General features: G+C 47.5%; 2 protein-coding genes across 2 annotated transcripts; one reads left to right on the top strand and one right to left on the bottom strand.

Annotated features, from left to right (window-relative positions):
• Positions 1-2,333: 2,333 nt before the first annotated feature.
• On the top strand, positions 2,334-3,299 carry LOC148051792 (olfactory receptor 5F1-like). The gene has a single exon (XM_087735287.1). It carries the CDS (start codon positions 2,334-2,336, stop codon positions 3,297-3,299), a length of 966 nt encoding a protein of 321 aa, XP_087591413.1.
• A 12,564-nt stretch (positions 3,300-15,863) lies between these two features.
• On the bottom strand, positions 15,864-16,802 carry LOC148051791 (olfactory receptor 10AG1-like). The gene has a single exon (XM_087735279.1). The coding sequence runs from the start codon at positions 16,800-16,802 to the stop codon at positions 15,864-15,866; it is 939 nt and encodes a 312-aa protein (XP_087591405.1).
• Between the last annotated feature and the right edge of the window lie 3,839 nt (positions 16,803-20,641).

Below are 20,641 nucleotides of genomic sequence, written 5' to 3'. Positions count from 1 at the left end.
CTGCATGCTTGACGATGCGGGGCCTGAAGAGAGGCTGCTTTGTTGTAAGCTGTCTGAAAATTTGCAGGTTCCCCTAAGAGAGTACATTCAGAGAAGAACAATTTTAGAGAATTGAGGTGTCACCCAAGAGAGTAAGAAGACTGTCGTGGTTTAACCCCAGCCAGCAACTAAGCACCACGCAGCCGCTCGCTCACTCCCCACCAGTGGGATGGGGGAGAGAATCAGAAGGGAAAAAGGGAGAAAACTCGTGGGTTGAGATAAGAACAGTTTAATAATTGAAGTAAAATAAATTAGAACAGTTAAATAGGCAAAGCAAAAACCGTGCACACAAACAAAGCCAAACAAGGAATTCATTCACTACTTCCCATCGGCAGGCAGGTGTTCAGCCATCTCCAGGAAAGCAGGGCTCCATCACGTGTAACGGTTACTTGCGAAGACAAACGCCATCACACCCAATGTCCCCCCCTTCCTTCTTCCCCCCAGCTTATATACTGAGCATGACATCATATGGTATGGAATAGCCCTGTGGCCAGTTTGGGTCAACCTCCCTGGCTGTGCCCCCTCGCAGCTTCTTGTGCACCCGGCAGAGCAGGGGAAGCTGAAAAATCCTTGACCAGTGTGAGCGCCACTTAGCACCTCTTTAGCAACAGCTTAGCACTACTTAGCAAGAGCCAAAGCATCAGTGCATCATCCACATTGTTCTCATCCTAAACCCAAAACACAGGCCCATACCAGCTACCAAGACGAAAATTAACTCTATCCCAGCTGAAACCAGGACAAAGACAGAACCCCTTTGAGTGTTTGAACTGACCCAGAAAATGGACGCTGGGACTGTCCCCTCGGATTCACTGATTCACTGCACTCATACTGCTGTAGGTGACTGAGCTTGAGCTTTTGCTCAAGTACAGCCAGTGGTTTAATCTCAGAAAATTTCCCAAAGGAACCCAGTGCAGAGCTTCCCCTATGCCAGACTAGAGGCCAAGAACAAGCCGGACATTTGGGATCTAAGACTAGCCTGAGTCCCAAGCTAAAATGTCAGTGCAAACATGCATCAGTATGATCAGTACACTGCCCTGTACTGATCTTCCCATTTTACTCCTTGTGGAAGTGCTACCCATTCTGCCCTGGGACAGAGCCTAAGGGGACAACACAGCCTGTGGAGAAGATCTGTTTCACTGCTTCAAACCCACCATCTCCTCCCCTCCCTCTCCTCCCCTTGCACTTGGAATCATCCTACTTTTGGAGTCATCTTCTCTGTTCCTTTCCTTGTCTAAAAACAAATATAAAGATGAAGGGAAAAACATCAGTCTTCATTGCATATATTTTTCTTGTGCTTCCTTCTCTTAGATGTCTATTTTGATATTAAAAAAAACCAAACAAACAAACAAAAAACCTTAATAAATCAGTGATTTGAGACTTGAATAGTGAGTTTCATCTACTTGGCTGCAGGTGCCTGTGAGAACTGGTTTTCCCCAGGCTCCCTCTAGAGTCAATGGAAACAAGAGAAAACGCTAGAGGCTGGTTCCTCCCAACCTATAACTGGCATGCAAAAGAAAGTTTACAAATCTCTTCCAGACACTCTTCTCTTGCTCTGCGTTTAGGTCAGGACATTTGATGGCAATAGCAATGAGCAACTCTTTGGAAACAACCGTGCTTCAGTGCAGACGGAAGTCAGATGAGATTGTGTGACAGACTGTGTGGAGTCATCATCCATTTCAGTCATTATTTAGAGTATGAAAGAAGATGAGTTATACTTGGTCCCTATTCCACCCCCTCTACCTGTCCTGAAGAAACAGAGAGCAAGGAGGTGTGGAAGGAAGCAGGGGATTACAAAAGAGATGCTGGATATTACTTATTTTGAAAAGAAGAGACTGTCAGGGATTCCTAGTGCAAAAAGGCAAGTACCTCTGAAAAGTAGAAAGAATAGCTTTCAACATACACATTTGATTTGGTTTGATTTCATTTCATTTGATGGTTTAGCATTTGTGCAATAGAAGAGATGAGTTTGGCACATAGGTGTGACAGATGTTTGCAATAGGTCTGAGCGAATGTGGAATTTGCCAGGAATGGGGTGAAATAGCTTGCAGCCTCTTTAAAATCTTCTGTTCTGGAGAAAGAATCCTTTGCAAGTGTTAGACAAAGGTAGAAAGACGACAACAAATTCTCTGAGGACTCAAACTGAAATGTAAACCAGAAAAATCAGGGGGTAAGAAAGGCTTGAAGGACTCTCTCTCTCTGTGCTCTCTAGGAGGGAGACTGCAAGAAAGGAAAGAAGCAGAGAAGGCAGGATTCCTGTCATCCAGAGTGTGAAATAATGACACTCGGTTTTGGTCATGTTCCTGTCTCGGCAGGATGAACTGAAATTCAGCATGGGAGCAGAAAATGAAACTGCAGTTACTGAGTTCATCCTAGAGGGTTTCTCAGGGCTTGATCAAAGACTACAGCTATTTCTCTCTCTGCTCCTTCTGCTCATATACCTGACAACAGTGATGGGGAACACAACCATCATTTTCCTCCTGGGTGTAGATCACCGCCTGCAAACCCCCATGTACTTTTTCATCAGCAATCTGGCCTTCCTGGAAATCTGGTTCACATCCTCCACAAGCATCAAATTGTTTGTGATCCTGAGTTCTGGTAGGAGAACGATCTCACTAAGCAGCTGCTTTGCCCAGTCCTGTTTCCATTTTGCCCTGGGCTGTACAGAGTTGGTTCTACTTGTTGTCATGTCCTTTGACTGCTACGTTGCCATCTGCCAGCCTTTGCACTATGCTGCCATCATGAAGCCTCAGCTCTGCATCCACCTGGTTGTTGCTGCTTGGGTCATAGGCATGACAGCCTTCAGTTACTGTCTGGTCCTCCTCTACAAGCTGACTTTCTGTGGCTCAAACAAGATCCACTCCCCCTTAATCAAATTGTCCTGCTCTGACCCCAGCCTGCTTTGGAAAACAGACTCTGTTTTATTATCGTTTATCATACTGGGTTCCTTATGTTTAATTCTGGCATTTTACATGGGCATCCTTTTCTGTATTCTGCACCTGCCAGCAGCTGCTGGGAGGAAAAAAGCTTTTACTACATGTTCTTCCCACCTCACCACCTTGGCCATTGCATATGGGAGCTGCATTGCTCTCTATGTGCATCCTTCCAGAGATGTTTCCTTGGAGACAAACAGAACTGTAGCTTTGCTGAACACTGTCCTGTACCCACTCTTAAATCCATTCATCTACAGTCTTAGAAACAAGACTGTGCTACTGGCCCTGAACGAAGCCATTGCCCGTGCAACAACACAGCTTTTCCCCTAATCCTGATGCATTTCTGGACAGCAATTCCAATGAGCTGCTATGTTAAATATGCTAAATAATACCAGTGCATAGGTATGTAACCTGCAAATACAGATGCCTCAGGAGATGCATGTTCTTCTTGGGTTGCGTTAGGTTAAGTGAGAAGAAGCTCATCTGCACACACAAAGACGGCACTATCGATGGCAGGAGGAGTAACTCAGTTAACACCCTGCCCCAGCTGCTCCCAGAGCCATCACAGGAGAGCCACCAGCTCATCAAGAGCCCATCTCCACAAAGCGAGAAGAGCACAGAGGCACCGTGGCAGGTGGGAACCCAGATGACAGGCTCCTGAGGAAGGAACATCTTGTCCCAGCTCCTTCCAGGGTTGCCCTGGGAGAGCTGTCAGCCCCATTGTCCAGGTGTGAAACCCACCAAGAGGAGTCACTGCGAGCAGCTCTCTGGATCACCATTTGGACTAAGGGAATTGTTGCCTAGGGGCGTAGGACACATTATGGGATGCAGGGGAGGAGCATTTTTGGATTGCACAGCACTTGTTACGGGAAGTTTAGGGGAGGACCCTGACCAGTGCAGTCTGTCTCTCTTCTGCATCACCATGTGAGCACGGGGGATGAGTGCAGCAACTGGAGAAGGACCAGGGGGTCAGACAGCCCATATGTCATTGTGCCAGCAACTGAGAGACCGGAGTGGCTGGACTTAAAAGTTTGTGTGTGTGTGTGTGTGTGTGTGTGTGTGTGTGTGTGTGTGTGACTGGGGTGGTCTGTAGCAGCATCTGGAATGGGGTTGCAGCCTCAGGGGCTCATATGTCCAGGAGCATGCAACTGGGGAGGCTGGTAGCCAGGGCAGCTACTGAGGAGACTGAGCGTCTGAGCCCAGCTGCTGGAGGGATCCACCCTGTAAAAGGTATATATATAGAACAGAACAGAACAGAGGAGAACAGAATAGAATAGAATCGAACAGAATAGAACAGAATAGTTCAGTTGGAAGGGACCTACAATGATCATCTTGTCCAAATACCTGGCCACTTCAGGTCTGACCAAAAGATAAATCATGTTATAAAGGGCATTGTCCAAATGCCTCTTAAACACTGACACGCATGGGGCATCGACCACCTCTCTAGGAAGCCAGTTCCAGTGTTTGACCACCCTCTTGGTAAAGAAATGCTTCCTAATGTCCAGTTTAAACCTCCCCTGGTGCAGCTTTGAACCATTTCCCCGCTTCCTGTCGCTGGATCCAAGAGAGAAGAGTTCAACACCTCCCTCTCCACTTCCCCTCCTCAGGAAGCTGTAGAGGGCAATGAGGTCATCCCTCTGCCTCCTTTTGTCCAAACTCGACAAACCCAGTTTCCTCAGCTGCTCCTCAGACGACATTTCTTCCAGCCCTTTCACCAGCTTTGTTGCCCTCCTCTGGACACATTCAAGTACCTTACACCCTTCTTCAGTTGTGGGGCCCAGAACTGCAGACAGTACTCCAAGTGAGTCTGCACCAGTGCTAAATACAGCGGGATAATCCCCTGTCCTGGTTTACAGCTGGGATAGAATTAATTTTCTTCCTAGTACTTGGTAGAGTGCTGTGGTTTGGAATTAGGATGACAATAATGTTGATAACAGACTGATGTTTTAGTTGTTGCTGAGTAGTGGTTATACTAGTCAAGGACTTTTCAGCTTACCATGCTCTGCCAGGTGCACAAGAAGCTGGGAGGGAGCACATCCAGGACAGCTGACCCAGACTGGCCAAAGGGCTATTCCATACCATATGAAGTCATGCCCAGTATATAAGATGGAGGAAGTCGGCTGGGAGACAGTGACTGCTGCTTGGGGACACTCTGGGCATCGGTCAGCAGGTGGTGATTGTGCATCACTTGTTTGGTATATTCTATTATTATTATTATTATTATTATTATTATTATTATTATTTTTATTTATTTATTTATTTATTTATTATTTCTCCTTCCTCTGCGGTCATCTTTAAACTGTCTTTACCTCAACCCAGAGGTTTTACTTTTTTTTTTCTGATTCTCTCCCCCATCCCACTGTGGGGGGAGGGTGAGCGAGTGGCTGTGTGGTGCTTAGTTGCTGACTGGGGTTAAACCACAACATCCCCTCTTTTGAGCCCCTCGTTATACTGCACCCCAGGGTGCGGTTTGCCCTCTTGGCTGCCAGGGCACACTGCTGACTCCTGTTGAGCCCCCTGCCAGCCAGCACCCCCAGATCCCTCTCTGCAGGGCTGCTCTCCAGCCACTCCTCTCCCGGTCTTTCCTTGTGCCCGGCATTATTTCATCCTAGGTGCAGAATCCAGCATTTGTTCTTGCTAAACATGGTGAGAGTTGCCTCTTCTGGGTCATGGATACAGCCTTTCGATTGCACAGGGCCCAGGAACGTTCCCTGTGCTGCCCCAGTATGTCCCACTGGCCTTTAGGTAGGGTATGACCCCTTCACCACTGCTCTCTCAGCCTGATCATCCAACTGGTGTTTCACCCATCTGTTTGTCTACCCTTCCAGAATGTAATGTCCTAACTTGGCTACAAGAATAGTGAGGGAGAACACGTCACAAATCTTGCTGAAGTTGAGGTGACCAACATCCACTATTGTCCCCTCATGCACAAATGCAGTTACTTCATCATGAAGGCAGTCAGGCTGGTGAGGCATGCTTTACCCTTTGAAAGCCCATGCTGACTGCTTTTGGACACATTCTTCTCTTTAAAGATCCCAGAAATACCACCCAAGAGATATTGATGGCTTACTCCTCACCAAAGTGAGCTTGTACAGCCTGTGGTTCCCTGGGTTGTCCTTTTGCCTTCTTTCAGTGATGGGCGCAACATTGCTTTGTCCTCACTCACAAGAGACCTCTACCAATCGCATGACCTTTCAAAAGGGATATTCCACAGAAATATCCATCTTCCCCTGTAACTTCATTACCACTATTCTGCCTGTTATATGCTGTATTTAATTTCTCTAATCGTTCATGTATTTTCACCTGTCCTGATACAATAACCATTTCTAAAGTCATCTTACCAGTAGACTGTGTAGACAAAGGGCCTTTCCATTCTTCTCCAGTTTTCTCCTGCCCTTACTCTTTGTTCATTCAGATACTTCTCACCTATGCTGCTGCTTTGAGCTTCAGGGACTAAAAGCTTGCCTGTCCTTCAGTAGGACAAGTGTCTGTTTAGCCAATTCTTTAATTATGTTTATCTCTACCTTTCTGTAGCTATGTATCTAAAATATTTCTCATAAGATTATCCCTTGTAGAAAGGCAACCTCATTACAGGTAGCTTGTAAGCAGCATATGCTCGAGGAGCGTATTTTATTGTTTATGAAACTTTATCATGCTTCATTTTCTTTGCTTGCCAACAGGAAAAATCCTTCTGTGCCTGTGTGCAGGCAGTTGTCTAAGGAGATGAGGTGGGAGATGGTGCAATGGAGCTGTAACATTCAGCTCCCAGAGGTCAGGGAAGTCTGATGTCAGGAAACTGATGTAAATCCCAGGTGGCCAATGAGAGAAACGGTGAGGTTGAGGAAGGGAGGAAGCAAGGGGCAAGGTTGTCACTACAGTGCCAGACCTCAAGGGACTGCTTTTCCTAGCTGTCCAGACTGCCTGAGGACACCCTCGGCATCAATACCAATTGGAGAATGCTGCTATCATCTCTGCTCTCAACTGAAATGAATAAAATATAACCTTTAAGAAAAGGATTTTTATTAGGTGCACTTGGAAATCTTCCTCCTTAACTACACTATGAAATGACTCTACAATTAGCTGAACAAGTTTGGAAGAGTTGAAGAAAATCATAGGAAGAGAAATAGCTTGTTAGGGCTTTCTGTGTTTTAATGAGCCCCATGCTGTATTTGGCCCTGTGCCCGTGAACCTCAGATCCTGAGAGGAGACTGAACAAACCTCTCAAGAAGTCAAAGGCAGAAGCAAAACCTTGAAGCATTCATTGATTGGCCCCACTGAGGGCTGTTCAGGATAAAGGCTAGGAATTAGGGTGAGTAATAGGATGAGAGAAAGCACTTATGGTTTGGGGCTTTGGTTTAGGGGTAAGGTTTGAGGTTAGGGATTAGTGTAGTGGATTCCTGTCAGGGCGAAGGGTGCCATTTAGGGGTAGGGTTAGGGCTTAAGCTTACTGGTTAGAAATAGGGTAGATGCCGAACATGAATGTTTTCTTAGTATCACGGTGGCATCAAAATTACCCAAACACATCTTTCCTCTTTAAAATCTTTTGTCTCTGTTGGCCAAACCTCTCTTCCCTCCACCAAATCTTGTCCCAGCTGCCCCTGACCTCCCCACATCTTTCACCTTGTTGGGGGGAGCATTGTGATGGCTTTGAAGACCTCAGAGTATCTCTCTCCCCACAGCTGCCTGGTCAGAAATGACCTCACAGCCAGCATCCAAGGGGACACAGTGTGCTGCTATGCTGGACAGGCCTCTTCATAGCCTACCCAGCAGCCTTGAAGGCAGGTGATGTCTTCCACCACCCCGAGATACCCTGCCTGCCTACCAGCTCATGCTGCAGAAGGTCTCCCATATGTCCTGTGACACGTTTCTGTAGACAACTGGTACCAAATGTGGTTTTGTCTCGACATTGCCGCTGTAGCGCCATCCAGCGTCGCGCTTCGAGAAAACCCTCTTCTCCACAGTTTTGAGAAAAACAACCTTGTGCGCCTGCACAGGGACTAAAGGCGCAAAAAGAGCCAAGGCAAGGACTAAAGGTGCGAAAAGAGGAGAAGCGGGGGCAGCATGTCCGTGGCAAACCGCACGTACACATTTGTGATCCGCGCATGAATGAGAGCCCCTATATAAGGGGCACACGTGACCCTCGGTGGGGGCGTCGGCAGCGCACGAGACCATTCCTTCCGTTCCTGCACCCTCAAGGACCACACCTCCCCCCACTTCAGTCCCCGACGAAGCCTGAGGCCACCGAAGGCCCAGCGGAAGATGATCGGACTCGAAGTGGTGGTGATAAACTCCTCCTTCTCTTTCTCTCTCTCTCTCTCCCCTATTCTTTTCCTCTCCTCCCTTGCCCTCCCTCCTCCCTCCATTCTCTTCTCCCCTCAAATAAAAGTAAAAGGTTGTATGACATCTGACCGATTCCAGCGTCTTAATCTCGTCCTTGGGATCATATCAAAACCTCCCCCGACATTGGATTGGGACATTTAATTGGCATCACGGACAGGATCCCTTGAGATGAGAGTGTCATACAACCTTATTTGTGTGCTGCGCGATTGTGTGTGAACGAGACGTACAAACCAGTACAAAGCGAGTGCGGAGTTCCGATCCGCGGTTCTGCTCTCCTGAGAGGGAAGCAGCCGGAGATGAACGAAGCACAAGGAAGGAGTGGGTGTTGAGACTTTGCACTGAAACGCGCGTACTAGTTTGTGATTTGAGCTCCTGAGGGAGTATAAGGGAATCTTGAATTTTATGGTGTGACCCCCTCAGGATGATATCCCCTTTGTAGGCTCTCCTCTGTCCTGTAGTAGTTTGTGATTTGAGCTCCTGAGGCACTATAGGGGAAACTTGAATTTTAGGGTGTGACCCCCTCAGGATGATATCCCCTTTGTAGGCTTGTCTTTGTCTTGTAGTAGTGTGCGGATTGGTCCCCTGAGGGAGTATAGGGGAAGCTTGAATTTTACGGTGTGATCCCCTCAGGACGGTATCCCCTTTGTAGGCTCTTCTCTGTCTAGTAGTAGTGTACGGTTTGGCCTCCTGAGAGCATATAGGGGGAACTTGGATACTGAAGCATGACCCTCTCGGGATGACACCCCCCCCCCTTTGTAGGAACTTTTTGGCATTAGTTTGTGTTTTGGCCTCCTGGGAGTGCATAGGGGAAACTTGTTTTTTCTAAGGTTTGACCCTCCCGGGACGAACTCCCCTTTGTAGGACATGGCCGCCCAAAAGGCAGGCGATTCTTGTGAAGAGACGGAGAAATTATATGAGTTTTTAGAAACATACCGCTCTCGCCCCTCACCCCTGGGACGAGATTGGGCACGGGACCACTGGTTCCAACTGCCAAGTGTTATGGACCGAATAGCGGTCTTGCATAAAGAAGCTAGAGTGAAGAAGGGGAAAGGGAAAGCCATTGTTTGTGCTGTGTTAGGAGCGTGTCTGGCGGCGGTGGAGGACAAGAAACAAGCGCCCTGCCCATCGGAGGCTGTGGCTGCTTCGTTACAAGCGGCGATAGCACCGCTGCGAGAGCAATTACTAGAGACCAAACGGGCACTAGAGGAGGAGAAGTGCCAAAATATGATTTTGAAGGAGGAGCTGAGGGTTCAGCTCCTGAGGGAGGCAGACACCCCTGCTGAGGCAGAGGTAATGCTGGAGGAGAAAGGGGTACGCCAAATCTATCCCCAGAAAGATTTAAAGCGATTAAGAGATACTGTGGATACCCCCCCCCCATATGTGCCCACTGGTAAGACAGAGTACATATACGAGGACGATAGCGACAACCGTCCCCAAGTTGTAACCAAAGAAATCCCTTTCACCACCACCAAATTGATAAACTCCGAAAGGATTTTGCTACAACAGCAAGGGAGTCTGAAACCGAATATGTGTGGAGGGTATCCCTGTCGGGGGGGGACGGGATCATGCTATCGGAAAAGGAAGCAGAGGGGTATTGGGGCCCAGGCGTCTTCCTCACAACGGGCGATCGCCGAGCCCCATGGTCTCTGACCCAGAGGGCCGCATATTGGGCGGGGGGGCTGAACCCATTAGAGAGGGGGGATCCCCGAGCTATAACTGGTTCAGTCGATCAACTATTTGAAAACGTACAGAAGGCGGCATGCCTGCAAATGATATATGACCGGGAACTTAAACCAAATCTAAGCTCTCCAATGTTGCTACCGGTAGACCCTGAGTGGCTGATGCCGCTAATAAGAGGACTCCCCAACTCGTTAAAACCTATTGGGATCCAATTACAGGGGAGAATTCAAAATGTGCCTCGCGAGGAGTGAATCGCAGCTGCCCTGGAGGGAATGGTAACCCCCGAACAGCGGCAGTGGGGGAGCAAGGTGTGGACCTGGGGCGAGATAGCTCAGGAACTAATAAACTACGGGAGGAAATATGGGCCAGTAGGCAGAACTCACCAAAAGTTAGAAACCAGGGCCATGTGGGCAAGCAAAGCCAGCAAATAAATCGCTGGCTTTTTCAGGGGGAAGCCCCGACCTAACAAAACGGGAGAAACACTCGATCCGACAAGGACTGTGGCAAATGGGACTGCAAAAAGGTGTGCCCCGAGACCTAATGGATGGGCTCCCCACCAAAAAGTTAAAGCTCCTGGTGCGGAGGTGGTCCGGGCAAGGACCCCTCCCAAACTGAACCCGCCTTCTGTGCCAGCATTGGACAGGGAGGAAGGGTTTAAGAAGGATGAAAAGAGTGGCGGGAAACTAAAACCTCCGCCCCCTCAGGGTGAGGAGGGAGGCGGAGGGGGGATGTTTATCAGACAACTCACCTGCAATAATAAAGGAGACCTACTAAACCCCACCAACCGGGATGGGCTGAGCGGGTGGGGGAGGCAGTGGCCAATGTCAGTAATCGCTGGGGTACAAACGGGTGCCTGAAAACTCTAGCATTTTGTCCACAAGCCTCAACCATGGTACCCGTGTCTCAAGACTCTAATTCCCCCAGTGCATCATCTTACTCCCCCGGCCAGCCGGTTCTGGTCAAGCTTCCCACCGTGGGAGCTGTGCCTCTCATGTTAGATACCCCCCTAAACAAATATACATGGAAAGCGAAAGATACCTGTGGGAGAAGCCACAAAATCCATACCAAATGGATTATTCCCTCCTTCTAACCCCAGGAGCGAGTTTTGTTCCTATTTCTGTTTTTTAAGGGTGGTGATGTGACCATGATGCACCTGCTACTTTGGATCATTTTAACTCAGGGGCACCAACCCATTAGAATATTCCACTGTGTATATCAGTTTTTATAATTGGTGGTACGTATGTGTGCATACATGTTTGTACTTCATTGCAGCTCTATGAATAATTCAAGATTTAATATTTATGGCAAACAGGCTAAATATTAGATGTTTCAATGCACTACAGTCTTTATGCAATAGTACAAAGACATCCAATTGTCTGGTGCATGTTTAAGCATATATATGTGTGTGTGCTTATTTAAGAAAAAATGCCCAATAACTTTCCAATGATACCTGTTTATGTTAGACATTTCAAGGATTTCAACCTACGATTTACTATGTATGTCATTCTTACTTTTTTGATCTTCCTCTATTTTCATCACTAAATACTCCTGTATATGGGAAAACTTAACAGCCAAGTAACATGAAATGTACTTGCTTAGAAAATGCAATTGTTTAGTTTTCTTTGCAAAAAGTAAATATTGAATGTTCATTACTCATGGGGCTTGGTATTGTACCGGCCGAATAAGGGATGGGGCAACCACCTTTTTCAGCCCTCTGGGTGACAAAGACACAACTTATTTTCAGTTTCCACCGGGGAAAGATGGGCCATTTGCTCAAGGAAATAAAGCCAAAAAAGAGCATTATTGAATCTGTGGGAATATGGCATATAAATTCTTACCCGTGGGGTGGTCGGGAGTTTGTTATATAGGGATCATAAGGGCCCTATATTTCCTCTTGCCGGAAACTGGTGGACCCCAACTAGGCGTAAAGGTGTATGGTAACCTCGGGGACAGAAGTATTGCCCGTAAGACGCGATCTACCAAGGTAAATTTAGGTGGGACACAAAAACGAGGAAATGACAAATGGCTCCCCGAGCAAATAATTGAACATTATGGGCCAGCAACCTGGAATCCTAACGAGCCCATTGCAGGGGCAAGAGAACCAATCTATAATCTAAATCGAATAATCAGACTACAAGCAGCCCTAGAAATTATCACCAACAAAACCACTGACGCCATAGACCTATTAACTCGACGGTCTCAACGGGTGCGTGCGGTAATCCTTCAACACTGTATGGTTTTAGATTGTTGGCAGAGGAAGGAGAGGTGTATGGAAAATTAAATATCGCTAACTGCTGTCTAGAAATGATGACGTGGGAGTAGTTCTCCAATTGATCCAAAATAGCCCAAGTCAAAACTGGAGCGGTTGGAACGGCGATTTGTGGTCCTGGTTACCAGGGGCACCATGGGTCAAACAACTAATACTGTATTTGCTATGTGCAACTGCCACCTTACTGTTCCTACCCTGTATAATTCCCTGTTTTATTCAATTAATTCAACACGTTGTGTCAAATATGCAATTTGTTCCTAACGTTCCACCTGATGGTGTAACAAAAATCTGTACCATCCATCAGCCACAACCAACCTCATCATTTAAACCTGTCCCCAATTCCTTCTAAAGGAAGAAATTGCATATTACCAGTTATTGTTAACCCCATTTCCAATGTTTACCCTTCAAAGTTGAAGAATTGTTAAAGTTGTTCGAGAACGAGCTTGCATTGAGCAATACCTCAGTTAATCTGTGTTAAGACATTCCTTCACCCGGAACAATGTTATTCCCTTTTTCCTTCCCACAATTTTCCTCCACCCTTATCCCCAACTCTCTCGACTCTGCGTTTTCTTTCTTTCTCCCTTGTTTTCTTTTTCTCCCTCTCCCTAATGCCACCAAGCTGCAATGTTGAGTCACGGGGTGGTGTAGAGAACCAGTACCAAATGCAGTTTTGTCTCGACATTGCCGCTGTAGCGCCATCCAGCGTTGCGCTTCGAGAAAACCCTCTTCTCCACAGTTTTGAGAAAAACAACCTCGTGCACCTGCGCAGGGACTAAAGGCACGAAAAGAGCCGAGGCAGGGACTAAAGGCGCGAAAAGAGCAGAGGCGCGGGCAGCACGTCTGTGGCAAACCGCACGTACGCATTTGTGATCTGCGCATGCGTGAGAGCCCTTATATAAGGAGCACACGTGCCCCTCGGCGGGGGCGGCAACAGCGCACGAGGCCATTCCTTCTGTTCCTGCACCCTCAAGGACCACCGCCCCCGCCTTTGGTCCCCGACGAAGCCTGAGGCCACCGAAGACCCAGCGGAAGATGATCGGACTCGAAGTGGTGGTGATAAACTCCTCCTTCTCTTTCTCTCTCCCCTATTCTTTTCCTCTCCTCCTTTGCCCTCCACTCCTCCCTCCATTCTCTTCTCCCCTCAAATAAAAGTGAAAGGTTGTATGACATCTGACCGATTCCAGCGTCTTAATCTCGTCCTTGGGATCGTATCGGAACCTGCCCCGACATTGGATCGGGACAATGGGGTTGTTGTGACCCAAGTGCAGGACCAGGCCCTGAGCCTTGTTCAGTCTCATACAGTTGGCCTCGGCCCATCGATCCAGCCTGTCCAGGTCCCTCTGTAGGGCCTTCCTGCCCTCCAGGAGATCAACACTTCTACCCAAGTTGGTGTCATCTGCAATTGTCATAGGACAATTCAGGGTGGAATGGTCTTGTACTCAGGAGGTCTCTAGTTCTACCTTTGGCTCCAAGCAGGGCCAGCTCTGAGGTCTGGGCAGGTTGCTCTATAAATGTCAGCACCCCTGTACAAAGTCTGCCACCATTACGGAAATGGAGACGAGGCATTTGACCAGCTCCTAGAACCCAGGAATGGGTATGCCATGCCTCCTGAGATTCCCAGGGACACCTAAGCTTTGTGTGCAGAGAGGCGTGAGTCCTCCTTTGGTGTCCTGGCCAGTCTCCTGGCAAATGCGGTGCTTTAGGCTGTGGAGAGAATCAAAAGAATAGTTTTGACCAGGTTAGGTTCATTTTTCATGCTGAAATGCAGGGCAGATGAAGGGAGCCCAGAGCTTCCAGGTTCTCTGCTGCCCAGTTAGGACTTCAGAGACCAGAAATACAGGTAACGGTGTTGTGTCAGTCTCCAGCACGTGAAAATGTTGGCTTCCTTTGTGCCTTTGCACTAACCTGGCATCTGTCCCTTGGCTGCCTTTGGCTAAAAAAGAAGCAGCTGCCCTCTTCCACCCTCTCCTCCACAAAACAGGGAGAAAAGATAGGAAGCAGGGGTAATTTAAGGGCAATACTGTCTAAGAAGTGTAATATTTAAAAGTAATATTTAAGTGATAACGAAGAGCTAGCAGTGAGAGAAAAAGCACTGTTCTAAGAACTTCATGCCAGAAGCTAACTACTGAGCACTTATGGCTATTTTCTCAAGTAAAAATGAATGTTGGGAATGAAATTAAAGTGCTTCAATTAATCATAATGACGAATAAGAAGGAACTCCCTGACAGCACTGTGCTGTACCTGTTATTATAGTGATAGTACCGCTTATTCCTTAGACAGCCTTGAGAGCTGCTTTATTTTTCTCATTTCCAAAGCTCAACCTACTCAGATCGTCAAAGGACTACCTCAAATCTCTGCGACCCAAATGTCTCCAACCTTCTGTCATCAAAGGTCTTTTACCCCAGGACGCTTCTCACGATCACTTCAATACACTGCCCAGTCTCTATTTTTCATCTGGGTGAAGTCAGGGTATTCCTTTGCAAAGCCTTCCCCACAAAAGCCTTTTCTACGTGCTAATCCCCCTGGTATCACCTCCTGCTGGCTACAGCTGCATCCTCTTTCTGCAGAGCTCCATGGGATGGGCAGTTTTCCTGTTTCTTCTGCCCATTCACCTTCACAACCTTTTTGGATTGTCTGCGTATCAAATACTGTCTCAGGAAACACATTTATCCCCCACAGTTTCAGCTCTTCCCAATTGTGCTCATGATTTTAAAAAGCTGCATGCAGAAAAGGAACAGGGGGATGTTTGGAGCGATGGCGTTTGTCTTCCCAAGTCACCGTTATGCATGATGGAGCCCTGCTTTCCTGGAGATGGCTGAACACCTGCCTGCCGATGGGAAGGAGGGAATGAATTCCTTGCTTTGCTTTGCTTGCACACATTGTTTTTGCTTTACCTATTAAACTGCCTGTATCTCAACCTATGATTTTCTCTACTTTTACCCTTCTGATTCTCTCTCCCATCCCACTGGGGGGTAGTGAGTGAGCGACTGTGTGGTGCTTAGTTGCTGGCTGGGGTTAAACCACGACAAACAGAAACTCCAGAGGTCTCTGGGCCCCTGTTCCAGTGCTGGACTGGCCCCCTGGTGATTTTTTTTTTCTTTTTGTTCTTTATGTCAAGTTAGTCAAGCATTACACAACTCACTGCAAGACATCATAGCAGGGGAAGATGACCTTCATGTCTTTTAACTTTTTGAAGCTGATCCCACACGGGGCCACTGTAGATAGTCCGTGGCATCTAGCAAGTGATTTCTCAAGCCTGAGGGTAGTCATCTCTTCATCGGTTGTGTCACCCTCTGGGCCCTGCTGACTACTGACCATGCTTGGACTCTTTCCCTTGAACGTTACGTTGGTCAGACACAGCTTGAAGTAGCTATTGGCATCACGCTCTTGAGGGGCACTGAAGGTGCTCTAGAGTACAAAGATATCATGGTGGGGCATGGCGTAACAGGAATGCCTCAGGAGACCTCTCCCCTTCTTGAGGAGGATGAAAGCCAGGCTGGAGACATGGTTTTGTCTGAGCAAATATGGGATGCTTTGTTCAGGCAACCACATAACCCAGCGGGACTTTTGGTACTGCTTGGGACTATTTTACATCCTCGGTAGCATCACTTTGTCCATAGGAGTCTCCTCAAGGCAATTCTCACTTCCTTATTCCTCAGGCTATAGATGACAGGGTTAAACATGGGGGTCACAACTGTGTAAAACAGGGCAAGGTATTTGTCGGTGTCTACCGAATCCCTTGACCGTTGCTTTAAGTAGACAACTGTGGCCGAGCCATAGAAGAGCGTCACCACCCCGAGGTGTGATGAGCAGGTGGAATAGGCTTTGTGTCTGCCCAGACCTGAAGGCATTTTCAGAATTGCCCTAATAATCTGAACGTAAGAAGTAACTATTAAGGAGAAGGGAAGGATTGCGAAGAGCAGGATGATGGTGTACAGCATCACTTGGTTCCAGAACGTGTCTGCACAGGCCAGTTCCAGCAGAGGGGGGACATCACAGAAAAAGTGATGGAGGTCATGGGATGCACAGAAGGGCAAAGTGAACACCTGGTAGGTCTGTCCTACTTGCACTGGTACGACAGCCACCCACGACCCCACCACCAGCCTGATGCAGAGACCCCTGCTCATGACGAGGGTGTAGTGCAGGGGGTCACATATGGCTATGCAGCGGTCATAGGCCATGGCAGCCAGAAGAAGGCATTCAATGCTGCCCAGCAAAACCAGGCAATACAGCTGGGCAGCACAGCCCAGGAAGGAGATCCTACCATCCGCCCTCAGGAAACCCACCAGCATTTTTGGCAGAGTGACTGATGTGTAGCAGATCTCCAGGATGGACAAGTTCCTCAGGAAGAAATACATGGGGCTGTGAAGGCTTGAGTCCACCACCGTGATGAGTGCAATCAGGCTGTTCCCTGTGAGGATCATGAGGTATATGACCAGGAATACTGTGAAGCATAGGCCCTGCAGGCCGGAGGGGTCAGAAAATCCCAGAAGAACGAATCCGGATCCAACGGTGTGATTCTCCAAACCTTTTCTTTGGGGCATTTTCCCTAGACAGAGCAATCCAAACAACAGGCTCTTAGAGGATGCTAATGGCCTGTCCACCATCCCACACACTTCAAGCCTAGAGAAAGACTAGGAACATCAGCGTACACGTGATTGCAGGATTAGATGAGCTGGACCAAGATCTGCCTGCATGTTTGGAAATCTAACATGGTTTGCTTGTTGCAGGGGGAGGGTTAAAAAGAGGAAAGAACAGAGTCCTTGAGCCTAAATGACTGGTTTTTTTAATATAGGTAAAAGAAACTTCACTTTCTTTTTCAGAGTTGAATTTCTTAAACAGAATACCTGGTGAGAGATGAGAAAAAAAGGAAGAAAAAGGATAAATACTCACCCCTTTCAGAACAGTCTTGCTTACGTTCCTTGTCCAGATCTTGTAAGAGCTGCGTTGAATGTAAGAACATGAAGAAGAAATAGGGTGAAAAGGAGGAAAGGGATGAAAAGGGGAAGACAAAGCAAGGTAAGACCAGGCAAGGAGAGGCAATCAAAAGAAAGCGAGGCAAGGCCTGCCTTGATTCTTAGATCTCGACGAGAGAGATTCATCCCAGCTCTCCTCACATGTAAGAGCTCATCCCCTGATGCGGTGTCCGCCCACAAACATCTGGGAGACTATTTTAGACCTGAATCATTACTTTTTACATGGTGAAGGGTGAATCCCATCAGAAGTACAACACGCTTCTATCTGCCAATGACTCTTGTGACACTGATGCATCCAGGGGACATTTGAACAAGACGGATAAGCCGCAGTTTATGCATAAATCTCAAGTTTTCAGGGTGCTAAAAGACATTTTTATGCAAGCAATCAAACTGCTTGATGAACTTTTCAGTTATACAGAGAAGAAAATGATTAAAATTCACTGACCTCCTTGCGATACCCAATTTTCTGGAGCAGGTCAGGCTTTTATAACTTCTGAATGAGTCCTGAATAATTCAGCATTCCTAAACTTGCTGCTCTGTCGCTTGGATTTCTGACAGCTTACAAATCCAGCCGAGGGCCCATTCGCTCTGGCCCCAACCCTGCAATGCTTCCCACTCCCCTGCAAGCCCTCACAGAAGCAGAGCGATGCCCTTGCTGCCTGGGGAACTGAGCCTTCCCTTTGCATTTCCCACCTTCCCAGAGCATAAAGCTGGGCACACTTGAGAGATGGGAGCTACAAGTAAGCAGCGCTGCAAGAGCAGGTTGCTTCTTCTGCAGAAGAGGCTCAGCTGAACAATGTTTTATAATCTCAGTTTGACATGGGAAAAGAATACCCTCTTCCAGGCAGAGGACTGAGGATGCTGGCCATGTCTCTCCAGCTATCGCTGTCTCCCTTTGTGGAGTCTTCTTCAACTCAGATGTACTAAAGATGAGAACAGCCGGTCAGAAAACATGTGATAAAAACATTCAGACTAGCCAAGTGAAAAACACAGGGCGGTTTTCTCAAGAGAAAAATCCGAATTCACAAAAACACATGGTCCTGACAGTGTGATCTTTTTCCCAAGCTATTCCTGCCTTTTTCCTGTGAGTTTTTTTCCATCTCAGAGAGGTGCCATTCAAAATTCCCAAGATAAAATTAGGGTTTGCATGAGTGAAGAGTCACCATGATTGTTTTTCCAATCTACCTACTTTTTCATACAAATGTACAGAAAAATAAAATACTTCTCTGAAAAAACCTGCAAGATACCCACATTTATTTTAAATTAAGGCTTTCACTCAAAGCAACCATTTACATGCAGATTACCCACATACCAGCATCTCCTGCTTGTTTCAAAATGTCCTCAAACATACAGCCTGTTCTTTTTAACTCTCCGATGTCTCAGTGCTTCCCAAGATCATGGGTGCAGCACGGTTCAGGCTAGCTTTGCTCATGGGAAACTGCCAGAGTACTTCTTAGATGGTGACTATCTCACGGGCGGCACTTTTCAAAGCTGAAAAAGCCCATCCCAGTGAGCCCAGCCAAGCTGGGCAGATGCCTGCAGCTGCTTCTGGCGGTGTCTGTGCTGCCACACTATCTCAGCATTTCAGGGCATGCCAAAAGGGATTTACCGTTGCCAGGAGCCAAGGGGCAGGAACACCCTCCTCAGTCCACGGTGCTGCAGGAGGCAGTGGTGACCTCTTTTTCTCTCCATCATTCCCCTCAAAACCACCTGGCTATGGCTCTCCGGACACATCTCTGTCACTCTCACCTGGTTATAAGACAGTTAGTAAGCAGCCTCAGGAGAGAAGGTGGGGATGCTGGTGCTGCCACTGCTCCTCCCTGGACACCCACGGCACCAGGAACTGTTTTAGAAAGACTGTCAGAATCACAGGCGCCAGCCTGACAAGCAACTTCCAGCATAACTATCGGTCTTTAGAAAAACTGAGACATGAGGTTTAGCTGCTCAAAGGACAAGTGCCAAACTTCTGGAAGGAAAAACAAACCAAACAAAAAAGGCAAGCAGGGAAGCAGAACATAAGCCTTTTCGGTCTGTGCTTAACTTCACTGTGCAGCAGCAGAAAAGGCTTCTCTGTACCTCCACCTTTCTGGGTCCCAACCCGTGCCTGTGGTCCATGTTATCCTCAAGACAGAGGTGGCCCTGAGAGGTTGAACTCTGACTGCTTGTGGTGTCTGCATGCTGGTTCACATCCAGAAAGAGCTTGGAGAGGAAGCTTGGGTTTGGGACATCTGCTTAGGAAGGAAAAAAGGACTGTGTCATGGCACTACACTGCAGATCTCTGTATCTGTACAGAATAATTTGGCCCCAATGCCTCAAGAATGGTTGACTGAGTCTGACCTAGGTAGGCTTGGTGGCTTTATAGCCAATAGCACAAATAACCCCACCAGAGGAAAGGATCTCCCGCCATTGTGTGAGGTAAATGTAGTCCCTGATTGCTTGCTCTGAAACCCGACATGGGACTTAACAGCCTCCAGTCTGTCCTTTCGGGATACCCAACAAGGTCAGGATGAAGACAAGAGGATCATCTCCCACCAGGACTAAAGGACCCAATGGTCAGGAAGGCTATGAAGTGCTGTGGCTTGGACAAATCCAGGCACTGCAGGGTGCTTTCCTCCTGTCAGAGCTGTAGGATTGTAAATCTGGAGAGAGACTGGGGTCAGCAGAGCTACTCCAGGAGGTCATTGCACAAGAAATATCCCACCCAAAGCCTGGTTCTCTACGTAACTAAGCTCTGATTAGAGCTCAACAGAGAAACAATGGACATGGTATATGAGAAATACAAAATGGTTCATCTGACCTGAGTCTGATTTGGGTGACACACAGTGGTGCCTACAGCCATGGTGCCTACAGCCTCCAGTTCATGAGGAAGCAGAGGGCAGCTGCTGCATGCTGCCAGGCCTTGAACCAGCACTGACAGGATGATACCAGGATGCTCGTCTGTCCATCCCATCTACCCAAATTATCTTTTTTTTCTAATGCTGATACCATAGTAATCATTGCCTGAGACGATATTACAGATGTCGTTACACAGGTGCTGTTGGCTTTGCAAGATGCTTTAGGATACCTGTTAGGTTAGTCAGGGGTTGGGTTCAGGTTTGAGTTAGAATTAGAGTTAGGGTTAGGGTAAGAGTTATGGTTACACCTGGTTTAGAGTTAGACTTCAGGCTGTGGCTGATGTTCGTTTAGGGTTAGGTAAGGGTTAGAGTTAGAGTTGAGGTTTATGATTGGAGTAGTGGTAGAGCTAGTTTCAGGTAATGGTTAGAGTAAGGTTTAAGGTAAAAGGGCTAGTTCAGGGCTAGGTTAGGAAGCATTTGTCTTCCCAAGTTACCATGAATGTTCCCCCTTCCTCCTTCCTTCCCCCAGCTTTTTTTTGCTGAACATGACATCACATGGTATGGGATATCCCT

The sequence above is a fragment of the Nipponia nippon genome, unplaced genomic scaffold, assembly GCF_047370975.1.
Source record: "Nipponia nippon isolate SJK-2023a ecotype South Korea unplaced genomic scaffold, ASM4737097v1 scaffold_54, whole genome shotgun sequence".
NCBI classification, from domain to species: domain Eukaryota; kingdom Metazoa; phylum Chordata; class Aves; order Pelecaniformes; family Threskiornithidae; genus Nipponia; species Nipponia nippon.
The sequence above is the reverse complement of the archived record's forward strand: the minus strand, read 5'-3'. Positions and strand labels throughout refer to the sequence as shown.

Coding starts and splice junctions, on each gene's coding strand:
- LOC148051792 (XM_087735287.1), top strand. CDS start 2,334: ATGTTCCTGTCTCGGCAGGATGAACTGAAATTCAGCATGGGAGCAGAA.
- LOC148051791 (XM_087735279.1), bottom strand. CDS start 16,802: ATGCCCCAAAGAAAAGGTTTGGAGAATCACACCGTTGGATCCGGATTC.